The sequence below is a fragment of the Dendrobium catenatum genome, unplaced genomic scaffold, assembly GCF_001605985.2.
Source record: "Dendrobium catenatum unplaced genomic scaffold, ASM160598v2 original_scaffold_234600, whole genome shotgun sequence".
NCBI lineage: Eukaryota > Viridiplantae > Streptophyta > Magnoliopsida > Asparagales > Orchidaceae > Dendrobium > Dendrobium catenatum.
In genome coordinates, this window is record NW_021553008.1 from 118,271 (window position 1) to 142,904 (window position 24,634).

The following is a 24,634-nucleotide window of genomic DNA, read 5'->3' on the forward strand; positions in this document are numbered from 1 at the left end:
TTTAGTAGGCTTTATTATTAGGGTTTCAACTTTCAATAGTCTTCGGCTTGTGGGAGTGAAGCTCAGAGGAAGAGGGAGAGGGAGAATGAGTGCTTTGGAGAATGAAATGGAGGGATTGACTTTGGATGCTTCTGTGAGAAACCCAAGATGCTTCATGGACATCAGCATTGGCGGAGAGTTGGAAGGTAGGATCGTGATAGAGCTCTTCGCTGATGTGGTGCCGAAGACGGCGGAGAACTTCCGTCTACTCTGCACTGGTGAGAGGGGTATTGGCCCCAATACCGGCGTTCCTCTCCACTTCAAGGTTCGGTGTTTTCAGACCCTTTATTATTAACTGTCTTTGAGTTTGCGATAAGAAATAGTCTCTTGGTTTAGTTTGTTTAGCCCTTATAAGATAGAGATGCTTGGATTATGAATCTTTGGCGTCGTCTTGAAATCTTGGCGATTGTCTGGTTTTGTTCATTCTTTATAGCGTATTTTTATTATCTATTGCTGTTTGTCTGATGCCCCCGGATATGTTATGAAACCCTCTTTTGTTTTATGTGGTAACAATAGTGGATTGCTTATGGACGCTGTGAAGTATTGAAATTATAAAGGGGCTTTGAATTCTTTTCTATGAATGTGAGGTTTATTGTTGCGAGATTAGTCGGGAGTAAGTTTCTTTTACATGTCCTGGTACATAGTTGCTCTTGTTTAAGTTCTGAGTGCATATATGAATGTTTAGCCACTAATGCGCAGCAGTTGGTTTCATGTTTTTTTTTCCATATTTTTTATACAGTGTTAGGCTTTACCCCGTGCAAGTTGTTAAACTGGTTTCCTACTACATGTACTGACACCTAAAATCCGTAGTTATACTTTTTTTTTTTCTTGTTTTCTCTTTGCATTTTAATTTCACTTATGATTGTGTTAATTTGTTATATTTTTATCTCCAGGGTTCACGTTTTCATCGTGTGATAAAAGGTTTTATGGTTCAAGGTGGAGATATTTCTGCTGGTGATGGAACTGGAGGAGAATCAATCTATGGTTTGAAATTTGAGGATGAAAACTTTGAGTTAAAACATCATAAGAAAGGCATGCTGTCAATGGCAAATTCTGGGCCAAATACAAATGGGTCACAATTCTTCATTACTACTACACGAACGCCTCATCTTGATGGAAAACATGTTGTATTTGGAAAGGTATTGAAAGGTATGGGAGTAGTTCGCTCAGTTGAGCATACCCCTGTTGGAGATGGTGATTGTCCAATTGCCGATGTCATAATTTCCGACTGCGGAGAACTTGCTGAAGGTGTTGATGATGGAGCTATAAATTTCTTCAAAGATGGAGACATTTATCCAGATTGGCCTGCTGATCTTGATGAGAAACATGATGAGGTTTCATGGTGGATAAATGCTGTGGATGCTGCCAAATCCCTTGGGAATGAGTACTACAAGGTTACTTGTTTGATCTCTTTTTTAATGTTTTGATTTTACTGATTAACTAGTTTGCTTTAATGGAAGATCGATTTCTTTCTTTGATAATGTTTTCATTGCAGATAATGCTTGACGTGCTTTTTGAGATATTTGATTGCTTCTTATATCAATTATTTCATGGCAGAAAATACTTTTGCTCATATCTGTTTGTGCTTGCAGTTTTTCTGATGCCTTATTACTGATCTTGTTCTCCTAAATTGCCCATTTTATGCAGAAAGAAGATTATAAGATGGCTGTTAGAAAATATCGCAAGGCATTGCGCTACTTGGATGTCTGTTGGGAGAAGGAGGAAATCGATGAAGGCAGGATGTTGGATTTTTTTTTAACCACGGAATTTTTAAATTATTCTTCTAACATTTCTGTTTTCTATTTTTTAAAATTTTTTATTTTTATTTTTTGATGATTTCCAGAAAAAAGTTTGTTATTGCGGAAGACAAAATCAGTGATACTCACTAATAGTTCAGTAAGATTTTTTTCTGCAATCTTTGAACAAAGTACTGTGATCCAATTGTATTAGCATTTAATTGCAATGTAACCATTTTTGAAAATCTGAATTTGATGATAGATGGGAATATTTAATTGTGATGCTAGTACACGAATGATCTATTACTATTTTCCTTGGAAGTTTTCACAACCATATCATCTCAAACTTTTTGTGCTGTTGTTTCACTTTTCGATTTATCAAAAAGTCCCAAATGTGATTCACTAAATTGGAATTATTCAGAATAGATTAGTTGGCAGGTATACTGAATTTATTATGATTATTAACCACTGTAGTTGATGCCTCGTGTTTGGGCAAATCTGTAAAATCTGCAAAATTTTGCTCAGGAAAACACTGCTTGTTAGCTTGTCCATTCTATCTTTAGTTTCCTTTGAAAACTAATAAGTAGTTGAATGCTTTTTGACATAAAAGCTTTGATGTAATATTGTAATCTGCTTTTAACTGGTTGCGCAGCATGGAGAATTGCTTACGTTGTGCACCTTCGTAAGCAGCAATGATAGTTTTATCTTTTGGTAGAATTGATTGGTATGGGTTATTGTTACTTATACTAATTATGTATTTAATGAAACTTTTGAATTGATTCTTTCAGTACTAGCACTTCCCTTGTACTTTGGATGTTATTTTGTGTGGTAAATTAGCTTCAAGTTTTTTTTTGCTTAGTGCATGGGCAATGAAAATAAAGAATGCAAATTTTAGAGTGTTCTTTTTCGAGTAGCAGCTGCACCTATTGTGATTAAATTTGAAATTTGATTAATTTATCCATATTCTCTTCTCAGACTATTAATGAATTGGCAATTTGTTTTTAATTATTTATCATATTCATTCATATACTTTTTAGCTGCTACACAACCTTCAAGCCTTGATTTCTTCTGATATTGTCAGCATTTCAGATTTTGTTGGCATATTAGTTCTTTTCTTGCTGAAGGATGTCTATGTCACTTCATCATCTTTATGATTTTTTTAATATAATCTTTAATTGTAGGCCTGCAAGGTCAAATTGGGAGACTTGAAGGGAGCTTTGTTAGATGCTGACTTTGCCATTCGTGAAAGAGAAGGCAATGCCAAAGCGTATTTTAGGCAAGGTCAGGTTAGTATCCATGATCAATTATATTCTTTGCATTTCCGGAAATTCAGTGACGTTTTTCCTTATCATTTGATATTCTATGAATTCCCTAATGGTTCTCCCATTGATATTTAGCTGGAATTTGTTAATCTTGTAGGCACATTTTTCTAATGGATGAGTCTTTCTTAAATTTCCTACTTCAATGCAATGTCAATTAAATTATCTCTGCTGCTTTCTGTATGTTAGCGTGCCTGGGGAGCCATGATATTACCACGCATGGCAATACAATTTGACTCATACAAATAAATGAACTGGGAAAACGAATAGAAAAATGCTAAACAAATAATAAAAAAAATTGAAAAGATTTATTCGAGAAGAGAGATCACAAATTTCTTCTTTGCACCTCAAGCTGTAATAATAACAAATTATCTCTCTTGCCGTCGTATAGACTTTACTCCATATTTCTTCCTTCTGTCATTTCTATTAGAAGCCAAATTTTTGTGCTGTTTTCTTTTTACAGTGAGCTGTGCCTTTCCATCTCTAGCATGATGCGTTAAAGAATACCATGGTAATACATCTTGGTTACTACTGTTCTTTGCTAAAGCACTTAGAATCCAAACTTCGGTAACTATTTGTATTATAAGTATGTTTTTTGTGTAGATTACCAATGTATACCAGTATTCACCCTATTAAAAAAAGCACTTGATACTATGATTGTGATGTTGAACATAATTGGCCCAAAATATGTGATTTTATGTTTGGATATTAGTTTTTGTAAAAAGTAAAATATCTTGATTGGCAGTACCTTTATACCAAATTTGACAGACTTGATATTGGAAAATGTGAACACCTACTTATGTGTTCTTAGAGGTAGAAATTCAATGCTATTATTTTGGGCAAACCATTTCCAGTGTTACAATGTCATAGACATATTTTTTAGCCTAATTTGTGATTCACCATATGGCTTTAAACTCTCCTTCACCAGCTGGTCAGATTATGCATGGCTGTTGTCCTTAGGAATTGCATAACTTTGATGACATGTAAAATCAAGAAATAAAAACAATTATAAGTTAAATTGAACAAATCATGCGTATTGTAGATGATAAATCAATGAACAAATTGATATAATAATTCTTGAGATGCTTACATTTGATATTATTTCTTCGATGAATTATTAGATTACAATAAATTTTATTTGTGGCTTTTGATTTCTTGTAATATGAATCTAATGGTTATAGTCTGACATCATAAAAACTATTGGGAGTTCTTTGCCTCATTCTCTAAATATTTATTTATTTTTTATTATTTATTTTCCTTATGTGATGGTTGTATTGAGGATATTTTGTATTTCGGATTATTAATGTGTCATGGGTCTTTTTAATAATTGGGTGGATAAATTATCACGTTTTTAGATTTTCCCATGTATTTTTCTCCTCTGGGGCTAGCCACCTCTTATTTTTTATTCAAATTAGTTAATTATTGCTTGCTTATGATTTTTAATGTCCTCATCATTGCAAATACCTATATTTTAAAAAGGCTTTAGACCCCTTCCCTGTCTTAACGCTCTTTTTTTTTTTCTTTTCTTCTCTCTTTCTTTGAAATGAATCACCACTTTATGATCTTGTTCTTTCCACAATCTTCCATTCTATTTATTTTCTACTTTTTGGATATTAAATATCGTGAAGTCCAAAGGTCTTTTGGAGTCTATAAAAGGGAACTTGTTATATAATTTGAGGGTTAGCATTGGAATATGAAAATTCTATGATTTTCTAGCTGCTTTCTACCCTTAATGTATAGGGTTCTTATGTACATGATTTGAAGGTCTATTGATATTCAATTGTAGTTTTGAGCCTAGTGGTATTCTCTAGAATCTGCTACCAAACTACATGCTTACTCAAGTATAAAACAGTCGAAACTTTGGGTTATTAACTTAGGAGCATCAGATCATATGACAGGAGACATTACTGTCCATGAATATCAAAATTATCATTCAAATCGAGTAGTTAAGGTTACTGATGGCTCAACATCCAAAGATTTTGAAATTGGTTCCGCTTTTGTCATAGTAGCTATCACCCTTAAATCAGTGCTTTATGTGCCCAATATTGAGCGTAATTTGATTTCCATTAGTAAATTGACTCGTGACAATAATTGTTTAACAATTTTCTCCAATAATGTATGTAATTTTCAGGAAGTGGATTCGGGGAAGAAGATTGACAGTACTGAGATGTGTTCTAGGTTATACTACATCAAGACGCCCAAATCATTAATTGTTGCTAAGAATCATCCTATTGTGAGTCAGTTTTTTGAGAGTCATTCTAGAGTAGGTCAAGATATAGAGATTACTATGTGGCATTATATGTTAGGTCATCCAAATTTCATGTATCTTGAAAAGCTTTTTCCTCATTTATTTATTAATAAAAATTCAAATTTGTTCAAATGTGAAATTTGCCAATTGGCTAAACATACAAAATCATCTTATCCAATTGTTCCTTACCCCTTTTGAACCCTTTGTTTTGATCCATAGTGCTATTTGAGGACCCTCAAATGTTACAAATATTAATGGTGCAAGGTGGTTTGTGATATTTGTTGATGATCATACTAGACTCACTTGGGTTTATTTAATGATGGAAAAATTTGAAGTTGAAAGGATATTCAAATCATTTCAACCGATGATTCAAATTCCATTAATTCAAATCTTAAAGTCAGACAGTGGGAGAGATTACTTTCATTCTATTATGAGAGAATATCTATCAAGCTAAGGGATAATCCAAGTGAGTTCATGTGTGGATACACCTCAACAAAATGGAATAGTTGAAAGGAAAAATAGGCAACTCCTGGATGTTGCCTGACCTATTATACTATTTACAAAAGTATCAAAATATCTATGGGGGAAGTCATTCTTACTGCTACATATCTAATAAATAGGTTACCTACTCGGGTACTAAAATTTGGAACACCTGGCAAACTCTATTCAAAGCCTATTCTCAGGCTCGATTCATATCATCAAATCTTCCACCTAAAGTTGTTTGGGTGCTCTTCCTCTGTTCATTTCAATTCACAAGATAGGAGCAAGTTAGACCCAAGATAAAAAATGCGTCTTTATTGCCTATTCGCCAACAAAAAGAGGCTATAAATGCTTTTTCCCTACTTCTAGGAAGGTATTTGAAACTATGGATGTCACCTTTTTTAAAAACAACCCATACTTCACTAGTTTTGAAATTCAGGGGGAGAATGAAGGAGAATTTCAAACTCGGGAGTGAAATTCCTTATTATACAACCAGTGTCTAGTCAAAATCAACAAATATCACAAGAAATCTAAACCACGAGTATTTTCCAAGGTATATCTCCTAGGTTTCAACCTCCACCTTCAAACCTATAGCCTCCACCAATAAGTCCTAATCAATCCCTGCAAAGAGCAACTATTAAGGAACAACCATATGTATACTCAAGGAAAAGAAAAAAAAATCAGCATATGCAGAGCAGTGAGCACATCTTGCACATGTCAAATCTCCTTCAATGGATCCAGCAACTGTAGAGATTCATATAGAGGAGAAAAATGAGGAAATTCAAAAGGAGATAAGTCATAAAATGACTAGAAAGAATCATGCACCAAGCATCCAATTGAAAATTCTCTCTCTTATAGTAGATTATCAGACACTTATCAAGTCTTTCTTTCCAAGTTGGATGATGTGCAGATTCTAACCAATATTCATGAAGCTTTGAATCACCCAAAGATGGAGACAGGCTATTAAAGTAGAAATTATGGCCTTGCAGAAAAATTAAACATGGGTAATTGCAAATTTCTCACTAGGAAAGAAAGTTGTAACCTACAAATGTGTGTTCATTGTAAAGCATAAAGAGGATGGTAGTGTTGAGAGGCTGAAAGCTAGATTGGTTGCAAGAGGATTCACTCAGTTTTATGGAATAGATTTTCAGAAATTTTTTGCTCCTATTTCAAAGCTCAACACCGTCAAGATTCTTCTTTCCTTAGCAACAAATTTAGATTGACTCCCAAATCAACTAGATATTAAGAATGCATTGTTGAGTAAAAGAAGAAGTCTACATGGAGATTCCAAAGGGGATTCAAAAGTCTTATGGAAGGGGCAAAGTGTGTAAATTGTTGAAATCCTTGTATGGATTAAAGCAGTCTCCTAGAGCATAGTTTGGAAGATTCTCAAAGTATGTAAAAGGCCATGGTTTTAGACAATGCCAGACAGATCATGCCTTATTTGTGAAGCAACCAGAAAGAAACATGGTAACAATATTGATTATATACGTGAATGACATCATCCTTATTGGAAATCTCCATGTAGACTTCTTCTTTTACTCAACAAGAAAAGGAGGGGGTTTCTATCCAAGAAGTTTGAAGTTAAAGATCTATGATCACTTAGATACTTCCTTGGTATGGAGGTAGCTCGATCAAGCAAAGGCATATTTGTTTCCCAATGCAAGTATACCTTAGACCTACTTAAGCAGATTGGCCTATTGGGATGCAGACCAGCCAGTATGCCTATGGATCCTAAGAAGAAACTTGGGATAGAAAAGGAGGGGTTTCTATTAGATAAAGGAAGATATCAACGTCTAATTGAAAAGCTTATATACCTCTCTCTAGTCTCTCCCAAACCGGTCCAGATATTGGGTTTGCTATGAGCATGGTGATCCAATATATGAGTAATCCTATGAAGGTTCACATTGAGGCATCATATCAAATATTGAGATATCTCAAGAACACTCAACGAAATGGGCTATTATTCAAGAAAAATGAAGATATGAAATTGATCATATATTCTGATGCATATTGGGCAGGAAGCCAGGTTGACACTTGAATGACCATAGGATATTGTTCATTTGTGTGGGGAAATCTAGTGACATGGAGGAGCAAGAAACAACATGTTGTTTCTAAAAGCAGTGCGGAATATGAACTGAGAGCATTAGAAGTTATTATTTGTAAAGCTAGTTATTTGGATCAAATGAGTATTGATTTATTTGAGAATAAAGATTGAATGCACAATAAAGTTGAAATGTGACAATCAAGCCGCAATCAGCATGACCAAGGATCCAGTACATAACGACATAACAAAATATGTTACCATTGATAGACACTTTATATTTGTGAAAATAAAGAACTCAGAAATTGAAGTGTATATACCCCAACTAATGAACAATTTGCCGATGTTCTAACAAAGGCACTATCAGGCTCTCTACTTGATAAGTTTGTTTGCAAGTTAGGATTGTACAACCTATACAACCCAACTTGAGAGAGAGTATTGAATCTCACGATAAGGAGGGGACCCACGGCTTTGATGGCTTAACAATCCGTAGCTGCAATCGTGGGCTGCAGTTGGAGATTTCTTCTTCTGACACCATGATTCGTGAGATTGATTACAAGATCTATGGGATATAATTATTAGAATCAATTAGATGAAATGACTTTCATCTTCTGTTTATTATAATTAATTAGATTAAATGTCTTTATTTTTCTGCTTATTCTCCTTGAGTGTATATATATATGTAATGATCCCAAGGAATAAAATTCAAATTGAATTTCCCCTAAACAATTTCTTCACTTGTGAATTGAAAATTTTGGGGCATTTTGATGTCAATCTTGTCTTCAATTTATCTAATATAACTGAATTTGCAAACCTATTATCAAGTCCTTTGATTCTTCTTTTCTTCCATCTCTTTGCGTATTCACATTCAACACTTCGCGAGATTGTTCTACGCATTTGTTCCAAAAGAAATGCTAAATGATGAGATTGTATGTCTGCTGAAGATGGATACCAATAGTATCTTGTGCAATGGTGTGATATCTTTAGTTATGATGATGGTTTATGGCTTAATTTATTAGAAACACAATAGTTATACCCAAATTTGATTGATGAGTATTAAATTCTCAATTGTGGAAGTTGAATTTTTAAAGCAGAGCAATATATGATGAAAATCTTAAAACTTATAGTTGAAAATACAAACCATATGTGTTAAGATGAGCAAATTGATGATCAAAATGGTGTTTTTACTTTGTTTTCTATTAAGTAATTTTCATAGTTCATGAAAATCCTTATGCTGATTTCTATAGAGAATGTTTTGTTCTTTTCCCTGATTTGGTTCTCAAGTTGCTGCTTTCTGATTTGTGTAGCATTGATTTTTGTTGGGATTGCTTATGTGGTTTTCAGTTGGGTTGATAAATTGCTAATTAGGCTTTAACTGAATATGGCTGTTGGTTATGTATTGAGCTTGATTTGGTTCATTTTATTTTTTGGGATGAATCTCTTTTTGGTTTTAATTTGCTTTTTTTTGTTAGCTTTTGATGGACCTTACTATAGCTCTTTGGTAATTGGGTTGATAGGGTTGGGCTGTAATTTGTGCTGCTGTTGGTTCCCTGGCTATTTGATTTAGCAGTTGACTAACGTTTTTTTTTTTGCGGCAGCATTGTTCTTAACTGCTGATTCGTCGGTTGGTGTGACTTGGAATTACTATTGCTTTGGCCTTCTATTCTGCCGTAATTTGAGTTTTTTGGGCATGCTTTTAGTGTTAGAAAATTTTTGAATTCCTTCACTGTCGAAAATTGCAATTTCTGTATTGTAGCTTTGAGGCATGAATTGTTGGCTTTTGGATTCAATGAAATTTTCGGTCCTATTGTGATAAAAATTATGCTTGCATTCAAATAATTTGTTTCAATTTTGAGAGGAATTTTTATGATTATAAAAAGAAACTTATATGATTATAATGGTGGATACCTGAAGCATGTAAAGGATATTCTTAATAATCATCCCGAGTTATTTTTGTTTTCCATCTTAAATTAAATGAGCGATTGGATGTGATTCTTTATTGCTAAGTGGAAGTGGTTACCATTAAGTCTTGAGGGAAGTTATCTCTGGTACTGGCGAATGGCTCTGATTAACATTCTAGTGATTTTATTCATAGAATCTTTTTTTTATTTATGTGAGATTTCAGTAATTTTCTCTTTTGTGTGATGAAAATTGTCAGAATTTGTAGAAACAGGACTTTATGATTTGATGTATTTTTTCATTGATGGGTGATCTTCCTTGGTTAAAAGAGAAGCATAGTATTAAGTAAGTATTGCATAGATGAAGATGCTCAGGTGGATGAGTGGCTTTACTCTTAGAGACATGATACCTAATGAAAATATACGTGAAGAGGTTGGAGTAGCTCCAATGGAATATAAGAAATAGAGATAGTCACCTTAGATGGTTTGGTCACATAAATCGGTGGCCTTCCGATGACCCGGTTAGGAGAGTAGATGTATTAGATTTAGCTTATGTTAAGAAATGTATAGGTAGACCTATAAGGACTTGGTTGGAAAATATATAAATGAACTTTCTTTATTAAATTTAAATGAGAATTTGATTATCTTAACAAGATACGATGGAAAAAAAAAGGATTCATGTAGCTGATGCCACATAGTGGGATAAAGGTTTGATGATGTTGTTATTATTAGGTGATTTTCATAAATGTCTATTTGTACTATTATTAAATTATCACCTGGCTTAATTTTGCATTTTTTTATGCTTTCATCAAAAGAAAATTTTTTCTTGATGGTTATGAACTAAGAATGTCTTTGTGTGCATGATTTTTTGTGCATTTCATTCTATATTTATTTTTAAAGAACTCTAGATACTAAAAAGTCTTCTATCGAAGAACCTGTGGTCCTAGTATTTCGCTGGATGTCAATATCTCTTGAACTTGAGAGCAAAACTAGATGGTAGAGTGGATGGAGGGTGCTAGTTGAATCAAATTGAAGGGAATTACTGATGTATGTTGTTAAATTGATAGATTATTTTTGTGAGATTTGTTATCAATTTTCCTTAAAGCACAATTATATATAATTAAATTTATAGATTGTTTTGCAATATTTATTTGCTTTCCTTTGAAACACGAATATTTCAGCTATTTGTCTTTTTAATGCCTCTAAAATCTCGTAGGCACACATTGCCTTGAATGACATTGATGCTGCCGTAGAAAGCTTCAAGAAGGCTTTGGAACTTGAGCCAAATGATGGTTAGTGTTACTTCTGTGCTTTAAGAAATCCCTCGTTTTTCAAGTGAGCTGTTGTATTTATTTGAAGGACATTCCTCTGTGTACTTCATGAAATCTCTCAAAAGTGAGCCGTTCTTTCTTTTTAGTAGAGTGAATTCTAACTCGGGATGAGGGGTTCTCAACCGTGCTCGCCCACCAACGGGGACGTTTCTTATTGCAATTTAAAAGTAAGCCGTTTAACCCACGGCTTAGGGTGGTTGGTGGTCGAGCATGGTTGGGAACCCCTCACCCCGGATTCGAATCCTCTCTACTATGGCCTCGCCTCTTTAGTAGGGCAAAGCAAGTGTGAGCCCGGTGCCGGTGGTTGGCCTCTTTATGTTCCACTGAGGCATTAGTTACGCCACGAAATACTCCCTTTGGAATGTCAGCGGGTAGATACCCCCGTTCCGGAAAAAAATAAGTTAGCCGTTTTTTTATAATTCATTTTTCTTTCAGGAGGTATAAAGAAAGAGCTAGCTGCTGCAAAGAAAAAGGTATTGTTAAGCTTTAACTGGTGGTCGGGAACTGTTAAAGTATTCTGTTTCCTATTTAGCCTTCTATAACTCTTTACAGATTGCTGATAGGAGGGATCAAGAGCGAAGGGCCTTCGCAAGGATGTTTCCAAGTTCTGCCAAGTCCGACCCCACTATTGAGGTTAGCTTTTCTTGCTTGTAAATTTCAATCAAGTTTATTGTTAATAAAAATAGAGAAATCAATTTTCTCTTAAGAAAAAAAGTTTATTGTTAAAAAAATTTCATCAAGTACCCTATCAATGAAAAAAATATTACGTACGGTGTTCGGACGCGTCTGGAGGCTAATCTGGATGCGCCATATCATCAAATGCACAGTGCATTGAATGATGTGGTGCATTCGGATTAGCCTTGAGATGAACACTGCACAGAATAATCTCTCTTATAAATGAAAGCTTCAAAGAAAAAGCTTTTTTCTTCTGAGTGTTTTTCTTACTTTTTTTCTTTTTTCTTTTTGTAGGACAAAAATCAATGAAAAGAGTTCATTTTGAAACTGTCGGAAGCTCTTTAAGATGAAAGAAGTGCTATACAAAAGTTCAAGTCAATTTAGTTTGGTTATGGAATTTCCTTAATTTTCTCATTTTGATTTTTCTGGCAGATTTCTCGTCCTGAGCGTCGATCTTTTTGTTTTGGTCCCCCTCATTTGTGCTGTTTTTAGAGGAACGATTGCAGGTGCATTTTACTGCATGTGCATGTTTTATATTTGAGAGCTTTCTTTTTATACGGGCTGCTTTCTAAACATTTAGTCCTTATCTGAAACTCAAACAATTTGAACGTTATTCATAATTAAAGTTGGGGTTTTGAGTAGCTTAGCATTTTGTAGCTTGTTCTGGGTAACTGTATTTCCATTATCTTTTTTGATAGGAAACTCTTGAAGATCTCAAGAATTTTCTAACAATATTTGAAAAATAGTGAGAATTCTCCATGAAAAACTAAAAAAACAGTTGATAATTTATATTATTTGATGAAATAGAAATTGGAAAATATCAAGATACAATTGATCCTCTATTCGAGAGGAGGATCTATCTCTCACTAATCTCTAGACGCCTTAGAGTCTAAAAACCTAAACCTAAAAGTTCAAGATACCCTAATCCTAAGAAAATAAATATCTAATGAATATAATTCAAAAGGAAATCTTTAAACAATCCCTACATTTAAAATTTCCCTCAAACTTCCGCAAAAATCTTTACTAGAATCAAGAACTTCCGCCTATTTCATCCGTAAGCCGGTCCGGTCTAGCAATTTTCTTGCCCCCTCAATTTGTCTCATGTAATATGAATCTGCTTAATATGAATCTGCTTGATGTTGGTCATGGAATTTCAGTTACATTTCTATTCTTTTGTCAAACTTTTCAGACCATTTTATTGATAGCGATGAAAACTTTGTATACTCATTACAGTAAGGAAATAATTTTGTATAATCATATTGAATGACCTTATTTGATAAATTTTTTACTGCTTTATTTTGGAATAATGACATCATAATTTTAATTTATGCAGAAAACAAAACACTAATGCAACATCAATATAAGAAAAGAAACACAACCATTCATGGTAAATGGAGCTGGGTTTATTAATTACATTAAAAAAAGGTAACAAGTGATAAATTACTTTACATAGGACAGATATGTTAAGTTTATTTATATCCTATATAGCATAAATCTGTATACCATATCACAACATTACAAACACAATCACATAGAAAGATCACAATAAAAAAAGGGTTTATTTTCTTGCCAGAATGGAAGATTGATTGATCAGGACCATGTTGAAGAACCTTTTATAGCAAACTTGCTTCCACCCTCCAAGCTTTCCCTATAAACCAGCGTCCATTTTTCGAAACTGCAATCAGTGAAGTCATAATAGCCTCCATGGAGAGAAAGCACTCCTTCAGTCACTCTCTCCTCAATCCATGGGTATGTCAATAGGTTCAGCAGTGAGCCGTTAATTGATTCCTAAACCAGCAGAAGAAGATTTTCTTTAAAGAATTTCAAATAGATAGACATATCAAGCGCAAGCGATCATATTATTTTTTCAAAATTTTACTGCGCCAATAGCTTTTAAAGGGAAATTGGGACATTCTTGGCAAGGGTCATTTGGGTCGTGTCGGATTGACCGGGACTCAAAGCGGGTCAAGTTCAGGTCTAAAAAAAGGGCATGTTTCAGGTTCGAGTTGACCCAAATAGTACCGGATGAATTTCGGGTTCGACCAGAACCCAACCAGTGACCCAAAATTGACACCCCCTGATCCTTGCTTAGGATAAAGGCAAGCATGCTTACAACGTGTAGCAACATCTTTTTTTTTTTTTTTTTTTAACGTGTAGCAACATCTTGAAGGTTCATATGACAAGTAAATCTAATGAGGTGTAGATCTTGAGTTAGGCACCAAAAGGTGGTCTTCCCGAGAAGAACCGAACTCTCCCTAAGAGGAAGTGTTCCCAAAAGATGAGCTGTAGAGGAAATTCCTGAGAAGTCTGCTAAGAAGAATTGCTAGGTGACTGTAAACTATCTAACACAATTCTACACTTTTCTCATCCAGAGCTTGAGACCTGGCAATGTCGTCTTTCTGGTGACCATGTTAGCATAGTAGATATATTAGATTTGGCTTATGTTAAGAGTAGTAGAGATAGACCTAAAAAGACTTGGTTAGAAAGTATTAGAAAGGACCTTTATTTATTAGATTTAAATGAGAATTACTCTTAATAGGATACAATGAAGAAAAAAGATTCATGTAGCATATCCCACAAAGTGAGATAAAGGCTTGATGTTGTTGTTGTAGAAGGCTAAGATTTCGTTTGGGATGGTTTTCTTACTGCTTCTTAAAATAACTTCTTAGTACAAAAGTTTTAAATTTTTATACCAGAAGCTGCTTTAAGAAACAATTAAAAAATTAATCCCAAACGAAGCCTAAATTTGCTAAGATCAAAGATGCTCGTATTGAGAAGCCTAATGGGAATGATGCTCGAGCAAAAACTAACTTCTACACAACTCTTCATGAATGCTTGTTGGAGGAAGATGAAGCCAAGTATGACAAAGAGTTTGTCATCGAAGACTTGAAAAACACTCGAGGGAGCGCAATCAAACTTTAATGTGGATGGTGCAAAGGCGTTAAGGAGACGATGGAGAAGCAGAAGACATAAGAATTTTGCACATATTCAAAGGCAAAGCCAAGTAAATTATTGCGAGCAAGATGGAGACAATATATTACGATACACCCCTGCCTACCCTTTTTATCAACAAAAGGAGGAAGATCTGAAGGAGGTGCATGCTCTTCAAGGTGAATTATTGATTGCAAACCAATTGGGTGAATAAATGAGAAGATAAAATACAAATTGTAGAGAACGATTTGATTAACACTTACATAAGCAACTACATGAACGAACTGTATGACCTTACAAGGGTATATGTGTGAGCACAAATAGAGGTTGGAGCATATAGAAGGAAAGTTATGGTCTATAGCCCTGAAACAGCTTTGCTCACTAAAGCAAGCTACAAGTGAAATCCATGCAGCTCAACGTCTTTACAATAACATGAGGTCCTGAGAAAAAAATTGTGAATTTTTAAGACTAAATTATTTCCTATAAAGGTTTTGTTTGGGACGATCTTTTTTATTGCTTCTTGAAGCAGCTTTTTAATATAAAAATTAAAAATTTTGTACTAGAAAGTTGCTTCAAGAAACAGTAAAAAAGCCGTCCCAAACGAAGCCAAAATGTGATTAGAAAAAGCACTGCTATTTAAAATTTGAAACTTCTAACAATGAAATAACCACTTGAAGATCTATGTTTGGTCATGATTTGTTTCAGATATCTTGAGATTCTTGGAAAGGAGTTGATGTAACAGGGTTTTAAATGTAAAACTTTAGCATTTCCACCCATCTTTAGGGCTTCATGTCTTGTAAATAGTATAGACTTCGACTACATGTTCTTTACACGAAGTCACAAAACTTTGCTTGCTAAAGATTGTGTGGCTCTTGAAGGTCTACAACAAAACCTTCTCTCGCCAATTTTTCAAGAGATGAAATTGAAGGTGACAGTGCTTGAGCAAGAGGTAATTTTCATCTTAACCAACAACTTCGCCGTGAATAGCTTTCCCATGAGCCTAGTAAACATAGGGACCAGATGTGAAGTACAACACTCCTATCATATACACATTCAGGTTCCCCGCTCATGAAGAGGAGAGATTATTCTGTGCGGGCATCGGACACAGCTTACTGTCCAGAGGCGAATCGGGTGCAGCCACGTCATCCGGTGCCGAGCAGTGCCGAGCTCGGTACCGAGCCGCGGTACCGAGTAGGGGGTGACGTGGCGCATTTTCATTGGGCTCGGGACGGCGTTCGGCGTCCGCACAGAATACTTCATCCATGAAGAGAGTCTGAACTTGAGATATGGGACTAAGGAGGCTAGCAGCTAGGAAATTACTTTGAGATGGAGCTAGAGCAACCTTTTAAAGATGTAAACGACACCCTCATAACATTTTTTATTGTGCTAGTGTAACTTGAACCCAACGTGCATGCCAACTGAACAGTGCGACATGGCTCTTTGAAAAGTACAATATATTGTGGTTAACATAATAGTTTGCCTATAGCATTTGGGTATGGCGCTTTGAGGGTATCTGTTACTTCTCGACCAGGTTCTCCCACCCTTGAGCTGTAGCTATATTATTATATATGCCATATTAATGGGCTAATGGGCATGACATTCCCAATCGTACTAGCACAACTTGCCTCCAATGTGTAAGACAAATTGAGGAGTGTGATAAGGCTCTTTGACAAGTACTTCTATGGTTAACTCAACAATTTGCCTACTTTATCAGGGTCTGGTGCTTTGAGGGTATTTGTTACTTCTCGATCAAGTCCTCTGACTGTTTAAGTGTAGCCGAAGAGGGTAAAAAATTTTTAAGTCATCAAGAGAAATTCTTTTTATCATTTATAATCAAGATTGCATGATTACTAATGTACCAGCATTGCCATTATTGAATGACAAATTTATTATCATACTAATGTTTTTATTAAATGGTAATCACAAAAGATAGATTGATCACAAGCATGCAAGACAAAAGGCTAGTTCTACAGCATAATCTAGTTCTTTCGACATAAATAACATGAATTAAATCTTGCTGGAAAGTAACATGAAAAGAATAAGGAATTCAACTGCAGTAATTCATAGGAGTTGTCTACTGGTAATAGATTTTCTTAAATAACAAGCATTTATGCATTTTAAGCGGTAAAGCATATAAATGTATATTGCCAACAAAACAACGAAAATAGTTACCACCTTTTCACAATGTGTACATTGCTTCTCAAAACTCAGGTTTCCAACTGCAGCCTCTGTGCTTAACCTTGCACTCTTTGCAAGAGACACCCAATCTCTAATAAAACTTCTGTAACAGAAGGAAGAGAAAAAATACTATTTACAATGAAATATAAAGATATGAATCACAATAAGAAAGAACCCAAATAGGACAAGCGGCTAAAGTATACAGCTCAGTAGTCATACTTGGAGTTTGACTTTTGTTTCATGCTCATTAGAGCTCTGATACCCCCACAGCAACTATGTCCAACAACTAAAATATTTGAAACCTACAAAATCCTATAAGCATTCTTAGTTACAATTGTAATGTTTTGATTGAGCAAATAACCAATGAAAACCTTCACTGCATTGAGTAAACACAAACTATCCAAATATCTAGTTTTCCTTGCCTCTAATGTATTTACGGCAAACTCAAGAGCTGCACTTGTTTCTGATGCTCCATGCTGTTAAAAAGATAGCGAAGAGAGAACGATAAAACATTCAAAAATTGAAAATAAGAAGTGGCTTCATTTTTTCAAAAAGAAATATACCTGATATGGTGGAACCAAATTTGCCACATTCCTGACAGTAAAAGCTTCTCCAGGTTGTAAACCCAAGATTTTGGAGGGGCAGACTCTAGAGTCTGCACATGCAATGACCATGAACTGCAAGATGATACAACCATAAAGCATTAAACAGGTGTTCTAACATGGCAATTAAATGATTAAACGAGAGTAAAAAGAAGGTAGAAGATGAAAGGAGAACCATTATACTTAAGCTTGTTTGCACTACCTTAGGTGATTGTCCTTGAGCAAGGTTTTGATAATGATCCAGATTTTCCCTGTTCATTGAAACTTTCATCAAGAAAATGGTAATTCACAACTTCATGGGCCTACGGCTGAAAACACTTGAACTTACAAGTAGTCTTGCTTCTTAAATTTCAGGAACCTGGCTTCAAAATCCTTTAATGGATCTAAATCATTATCTTTCAAATCATGTCTCCTATCACTTTTCTTGAGTTCCTGTCCCAACCCACAAGGATCTTTCGAGGCCATTACTTCAAAATAAGTCCTGCAAATAGTAATTTCCTTCATTCGAATACACTTTCGAAACAGGTAGAGCTTAAGAGCACTGCTTCACAATAAATATGAAAAATAATTTAAGGTGACCTAATAGAGAGATCCTCAATCAATTTTATGCAGCCATGAACAGAAATTAGACTTTTTGGCTAAAAAAATAAATTAAAGTAACCAGTCAACAGTAGCATTGCCCAAATCATCCAGGCCAATTCATCACACCAACAACTAGTTTATGCTCTATCTCTTTTTTTCAGGATGACTCAAGCGTTAGATAGCAGGTATGCTAGCTTTTTTATCTTTAAAAAAAAAAAACTTCTATGATATCCATTGCTGGGTTACGCATCAATATGCCAATTTCTAGCATCTTCTTCAAAATCATTAGTATTAGCCTTACCCAACTATTTAGGCCTTAGGGTTGAATTTATAAATATTTTTTCTGAATATTGCATGAGGAGATAAACCTATCCTGAGCTTTTTTTTTTTTAATGCAAGTTTTTCTGTATGTTACCATTGCTCTACTTCTCTTTACTCCTAATATATTGGCACTAATTTTATATGATTATTTTTTGGTGCATCTTTAATTCTATTTTGTACAAATCTAAACCATCTAAGATTATTTTTATCACATTACCTTCAATAGATGCTGCTCCAACCATCCCGCTAATATAATCATTCTTTATCCAATCTATTCAAGCTGTCACCAATTCATCTTAAGATTCTGATTTTTTCTACACTCCACTTCACTATCAACAACTATTTTAATACATATTGCTCAAATCCATAAAACATATCCAATCTAATTGCAATTTTATAAAATTCACCTTTCTAAGTCTTCATGTCAATTTCTAGCATAGAACTACAAATTATTTAACTGTAGCCATAAAGAGCATGCTCCTGGCAATCATTCCATCAACTTCTGGAAAATATCTGAATCAAATAAATTAATAGCATCATTTTCGGCATTGAATTTCTTATTGTGTTCTCCTAACTCACAAATTAACAATTTTTTCTTTGTCCATTAACTTTTTATAAAGAAAAGTCCGATAATTGCCTTCAAATTATGCCAAACTTTGAATGTCCCGTCTAAAACTATTTTGTAACGATACAAAGCCAGTATGCTTAATCCCAGTCCATGCCTTTCACTTTCTTTAATTCCCGGTCCAACCCACAAGGATCTACGAACATGAAAACAGCTCCTAAGAGTAAGAACATCAAAGAACAGTAAAAACCTATTGTATTTTCCTAAAATTATATCATATAATACCTCCTCACTATCTCCTACAGCTTGCATATAAAAAAAAATGATCTTCATAAGAGTCCTGCTTCACAGTAAGGCTGAAAAAATGATTAAAGTTAGCTTCTAGCCTAAGAAAGAAGCTATTATTCAATTAAATGTAGCCATTGACATAAGTTAGATTGTTTTGCCGCAAAAAATAAATTAGATAAAATGTCAGGTTTGACAAATTTTAAAACCAGTCAATGGTAAAATTGTTCTAAACATCCAGACCAAGTTATCAAAAGCAAACGGTTTGTTCTCTCTTTTCATTTTTTCGGTATGAGCTGAAGTGTGAGATAGCAGCAGGTATGCAGTAATGTCTATTGCAGTGTCATTCATCAATAAGCCAATATCATCAACATCATTATAATTAGTCTTATACCATCTATTTGAGCTTTGTGGTTAACTTCACAAACCTTTCTTCTCCATTTGCTTCTACTAAATGTTACATTAAGTACTAAACAAAGGCATCTTTTGGGCAAATTTTTTTCATGTTATCACTAGCCTACCTCTCATTCTTCCTAATCATCTAACACTAATTTTACCCTTCCATCTTCAAGGTACACCTTCTGCCTTTTGTTGTACATGTTCATACCACCTACCTAAGTCTATTATCTACCATTTTATTTTAAAAATTTCCTACTCAAATCATTCCAATAATATAATAATCCTCAATTCATTCTTCATAGCTTTACTAGAAATCCATCTTAATATTTTCATTTTTAGCTACACTCAATTTGTCCATCAGTGAATATTTTATTGCAAACAACTCAAATCCATAACACATTTAACCTAAATGTAATCTCATAAACCTCTAAGTATCCCTGTCAAATTTTAGCATGGAACTAGATTTTTTTTAATACGGATGAGGTTTGCAAATATGTTAACTTAGCCATTAGAGAAAGCTCCTCCAAACCATTCAATCAAATTCTCATGAACATCCGCATCAAATAGATTGATAGCATCATTTTTCAACAGTTAATTTCTTTTTCCATTCTCATAAATCACTAATCGACATTTTAATTCCACTTATTAAACTTTTTACTAATAAATTTTTTCCCCAAATACCGGCCTCAAAATAATGCCAAAAACGGCCGATCGAAAACCATTTTGTAACAATACAAAACCATTGCTCAAATCTCAGGCTTCCAGGACCTTTTCTCTGCAATTTCCTTTTAAATTGTAAACCCAGACAAATAAGTAAGAAAAAGCTAATCACCAAAAACAAACGCCAAAATTTTTTCAAAGTGAAAACAGTGATATTACCCAAAGAAAATCAAAACATAGCCTCGTTCCGCATGCACAAATTATAAAAACCGCATAATCTATCAGGTCAATAGCTTACTTAACGGTTCCCAAGCTCCTCCAACGAGAATCCTTCTGTCTAATCGAACGTAAAGGCGAGACGTTCATCTGAGAATATCAGCATCTTCAAACCTTAGTACTAGCCATTCTAAAACACCAAAGAAGAAATCCTCACAGAGATCTCACCATGACAGATTCCATCGGCTTTCTATGTAACCCCGTGAAGTTTCCATCAATGGACAAATCGTTTGTCGCTGCGTGAAAGGAGAGCAGCCTATAAACTGAAGCCATCGGAATATCGGACGAAAGAGCCACCAAGCGAGGGTTAGGGTTTGGATCGATATCTAAGTTTGCAGTTGGTTACTCTTACTTGGAGAGAGACCCATAAGGAAATCGAGCGTTGGCATTTTGTGGGCGGAAGTGAGCGACCATGGACGGAGGTCACGAGGCTTGGATTAAAAGTATATTAAATGGCGGAGCTATCGTGATTGCGTGGCCGTCTTCTTCCGCTGCAACTTATTGCAGGCAGAGGACAGGGGAGAGTCGTTGGGTTTAAATAGGTTTGGATGAGATGTCAGACTTAATGCAGCAAACAGCTGTTTTGCCCAATAAGTAGGCGCCAAGTGAGCTGTCGGTCAAATATATTTTTTATTAAAAGACTTTATGCAATAAATAATATTCATAAGAGTCAAAATTTAATATTTATTTCTAAAACAAATTAAAAAAATTATTTTCTTTACAATAAAATTATCAAAAAATTCAATGCAATATCTATTTGAGCTTGAACAAGTAGATATATGCAACTGTCTTAATTTTTACAATGATGACAAGCTATGAATTCAAAACCTCTTGGTCTATAGTCAATGGTAGAGTGAGTTGGGGTTCCGCAGGGGAACGTGCCCCCTTTGAATAAAAAAAAATTTATCGATTCAGATTCAGAAAGGGTAATTTTAAAGACTAAGTATGATTAGAAACATAATTAGCACATTAATAATCAATTTTAAAAATTTTAAAAAGTAGGCATAATCATCTGTTTAACGAGAGATTAATATTTATGCCGAAATCACCCGTTTGACGGGTGATTTATGATTTATGTATGTTTAAAACAACTGGCCGAAGCCCTAGTCCCGAACCCGTTACTCTTTTGCCTCTCCGATCCGGTCGCCCTTCGCTTAGCCACCGGAGTTTGCTGTTTAAGGTAAGTTTTAATGTGTTTTTTTTTTTAAATATAAATTTATATTTTCTTATTAGTTTCCTAAATAAATGGTAGAATAAGGAAAAAAAAGTAAATGCATCATGTAAAATTGTAGAATGAGGTGGTTTTAGGTGATGCCTATATTATGTGTTTTTGTAGAAATCTATGGATAAATCATGCAAAAAGCAAAGGATTCATTAGTATTATGTATTTTTTTATGTTTGTTAAAGGGGGGATTGTTTATTTCTTTTAGCTTCCAATGGAGATTAATTATAGAAAATAAATGAGTATTAAAGAACCATATATTATCTATTAGCTCTTCATATCTATTACTTAAATATTTTTAAATACTCATTAATATAATTATAATATATCAGTACATTTCAGTATGTTTAGTCGCTTAGTGTTTGTAAGTGTATTTTACCTTTTTTATATTTAGTGCCTTTTTTAATAAAGTTAATGCGTAATTGAATTCATCTAATTAAGAGCATCTCCAACCGAGAACTCTATTTTTCACGGCAAAATACAACAAAACTCCAAAATGCCGTGATGCTGCTCCAATCGAACGTCATTTTATGTGCATATGCGAAGGTAACAATCCTTCTCCCTTTCGTGCATTTTTTTCGGTTGAGAGAGCAAAATAGTGTAGGTGAATAGTGCGACACCAAACTGTTCATCCGCAAGTAAATGGCGGAAGATTTGGCGTTCGGCTGGAGCGACCGAATGACGCCATAGGCTAGTTTGGCGTTCGGTTGGAGATGCTCTAAGACAAAGAAATGCAAATTTTTATATTAAGTGTTTGTAAATGTTTTTTACTGATTTTGTAATTAGTTAATACATATTTGGATTTATTTAACTAAGCAAAAAAATGTAATTTCTTACTGAACTTCCCTATCTAATCTTATTAAAAAAAATATGGAGTACAAATTATTGGACTATCAATCTAAGTTATTTGCACCTAGTAAGAAATAAAATTTATTTTTTCAGCTACAAAAGAAATGAATGCTTTTTTTTCTTAAGGCAAAGGAATTTTCATTTCAAATATTTTTTTTTGGAAGTGAGCGACCATGGACGGAGGTCACGAGGCTTGGATTAAAAGTATATTAAATGGCGGAGCTATCGTGATTGCGTGGCCGTCTTCTTCCGCTGCAACTTATTGCAGGCAGAGGACAGGGGAGAGTCGTTGGGTTTAAATAGGTTTGGATGAGATGTCAGACTTAATGCAGCAAACAGCTGTTTTGCCCAATAAGTAGGCGCCAAGTGAGCTGTCGGTCAAATATATTTTTTATTAAAAGACTCTTTATGCAATAAATAATATTCATAAGAGTCAAAATTTAATATTTATTTCTAAAACAAATTTAAAAAATTATTTTCTTTACAATAAAATTATCAAAAAAATTCAATGCAATATCTATTTGAGCTTGAACAAGTAGATATATGTAATTGTCTTAATTTTTACAATGATGACATCAACCATCAATATAAATCTTCACTTTTCAAAGTTAGCAACCTCACTATTAAATTATTGTTTTTAATAAAAAAAATAAAAAAAATCAATATCATTGTTTTTAGTAGTCAATGAAAACAAACACTATAAAATTAATATATTATTTAAATCCATTTTATTTATTTATTTATTTATTGGATATTTAAGTTAATTAAGACAAATTAACATTATATCATATACAAAAGCTATGAATCCAAGACCTCTTGGTCTATGGCCAATGGCAGAGTGAGTTGGGGTCCCGCAAGGGAACGTGCTCCCTTCGAATAAAAAAAAATTTACATGTACAGAATTGGGCATTTTGGAAGTATTAAAGCCATGACACGTCAGCTAACTACTTGTACTTTCTTGCATACGGCTTCTTGTAAATACGCTTATATATAGGCTTGTTCTGTACATACTTCATATAGATTTTTGAGTAGCTTGATAAGCTTTCGAGTCTAGTCGAGTTGAGCTCGAACTTGAGCTCGTTTATCATACGAGCTCGATTGTAGGCTCGAGCTCGAGCTCGAAGCTCGAAAAGCTCGGCTCACGAGCTCGTTAACGAGTCGAGTTTGAGCCGGCTTATGAGCCGGCTCGGCTCACTTACACCCCTAGTGTGCATATCCTATAGGCAATCATCCTTGTATTCTTACCATTCATGGACGCAACACCTAAATATCTCATTATGATTAGCCTTCTGCTCTAACGGACTGTCATCGACTCATGCTATGCAAACATGCATTTTTCGGCTTGTATCATTGAATCTTTCTTTGTTGGGGATGCCTGTAACCTTCTTCATACATGACCAAAATATTCTGAATAACTCAAAAATAACTTAAGAATTATACTCAATGTATCTACCATTTACCCTTTAAATAGCTGAGATTAAAGTTATTCAATTAACACTAGCAACCAAAAATCACAATAGAACTTAGAATTGATCAAACAACTTTACAGGTCATCTAATGTGAGGTGTTATTGTAGGCTAAATGATTTGTCATTGCAAAATGATTCTGTCATTATCAAGATCCTATGCTTTTAAAGATATTTTTAAAAAAGAGAGTTCCAATATCTAAAATTAGTACATACAAATGTCCAAAAAAAATCCCATAAGGTTTGAATATTTTTTTAAAAAACATCTCCAAAGATACGCTTCATAAATTACACCGGGTTATTTTGTCAATGCATAATTTCTAATTTTTGAGAAATTGCATTAATTAGGTCACGTAACTTAACCAATCTAAAATTAATTTATAAAATCATTTTGGACAAGGATAAATCGCCTATTTAATGGGCGATTTAAATCACACGTGAATCTGAATTTCATTTTTTAAAAATTTTGTTCTAAAGGCTTAGTCGCCTGTTTAACGGACGATTATGCATACTTTTAAATTTAAAACAT

General features: G+C 34.2%; 2 protein-coding genes across 3 annotated transcripts; one reads left to right on the plus strand and one right to left on the minus strand.

Moving 5' to 3' along the window:
• Positions 1-23: 23 nt before the first annotated feature.
• LOC110106953 (peptidyl-prolyl cis-trans isomerase CYP40) lies at positions 24-12,416 on the plus strand. 2 transcript variants are annotated; one of them, XM_020837056.2, is made up of 9 exons: positions 25-304; positions 933-1,433; positions 1,687-1,774; positions 1,883-1,935; positions 2,957-3,061; positions 10,981-11,056; positions 11,531-11,568; positions 11,648-11,728; positions 12,065-12,416. In XM_020837056.2, the coding sequence occupies exons 1-9, from the start codon at positions 86-88 to the stop codon at positions 12,077-12,079; spliced, it is 1,176 nt and encodes a 391-aa protein (XP_020692715.1). In that variant the 5' UTR covers positions 25-85; the 3' UTR covers positions 12,080-12,416. The 2 variants fall into 2 exon arrangements, 1 of the variants encoding a protein (XP_020692715.1); XR_003699844.1 differs by lacking the exons at positions 11,531-11,568; positions 11,648-11,728; positions 12,065-12,416 and having other exon boundaries at positions 24-304; positions 1,882-1,935; positions 10,981-11,017.
• Positions 12,417-13,151: 735 nt separating this feature from the next.
• LOC110106954 (beta carbonic anhydrase 5, chloroplastic) lies at positions 13,152-21,080 on the minus strand. Its single transcript, XM_020837057.2, has 9 exons — positions 20,738-21,080; positions 20,592-20,659; positions 17,810-17,962; positions 17,684-17,732; positions 17,443-17,556; positions 17,302-17,355; positions 17,099-17,181; positions 16,877-16,982; positions 13,152-13,558 (listed from the first exon to the last, which is right to left on the minus strand). Exons 1-9 carry the CDS (start codon positions 20,840-20,842, stop codon positions 13,361-13,363), a joined length of 930 nt encoding a protein of 309 aa, XP_020692716.1. The 5' UTR covers positions 20,843-21,080; the 3' UTR covers positions 13,152-13,360.
• Positions 21,081-24,634: the final 3,554 nt, after the last annotated feature.

Coding starts and splice junctions, on each gene's coding strand:
- LOC110106953 (XM_020837056.2), top strand. CDS start 86: ATGAGTGCTTTGGAGAATGAAATGGAGGGATTGACTTTGGATGCTTCT. Junction 1,775..1,882: donor GAAGGAGGAAATCGATGAAG/GCAGGATGTTGG, acceptor GATGATTTCCAG/AAAAAAGTTTGTTATTGCGG. Junction 11,569..11,647: donor TAGCTGCTGCAAAGAAAAAG/GTATTGTTAAGC, acceptor AACTCTTTACAG/ATTGCTGATAGGAGGGATCA.
- LOC110106954 (XM_020837057.2), bottom strand. CDS start 20,842: ATGGCTTCAGTTTATAGGCTGCTCTCCTTTCACGCAGCGACAAACGAT. Junction 20,660..20,737: donor AGCCGATGGAATCTGTCATG/GTGAGATCTCTG, acceptor TGATATTCTCAG/ATGAACGTCTCGCCTTTACG. Junction 17,356..17,442: donor ATTTGGTTCCACCATATCAG/GTATATTTCTTT, acceptor TCTTTTTAACAG/CATGGAGCATCAGAAACAAG.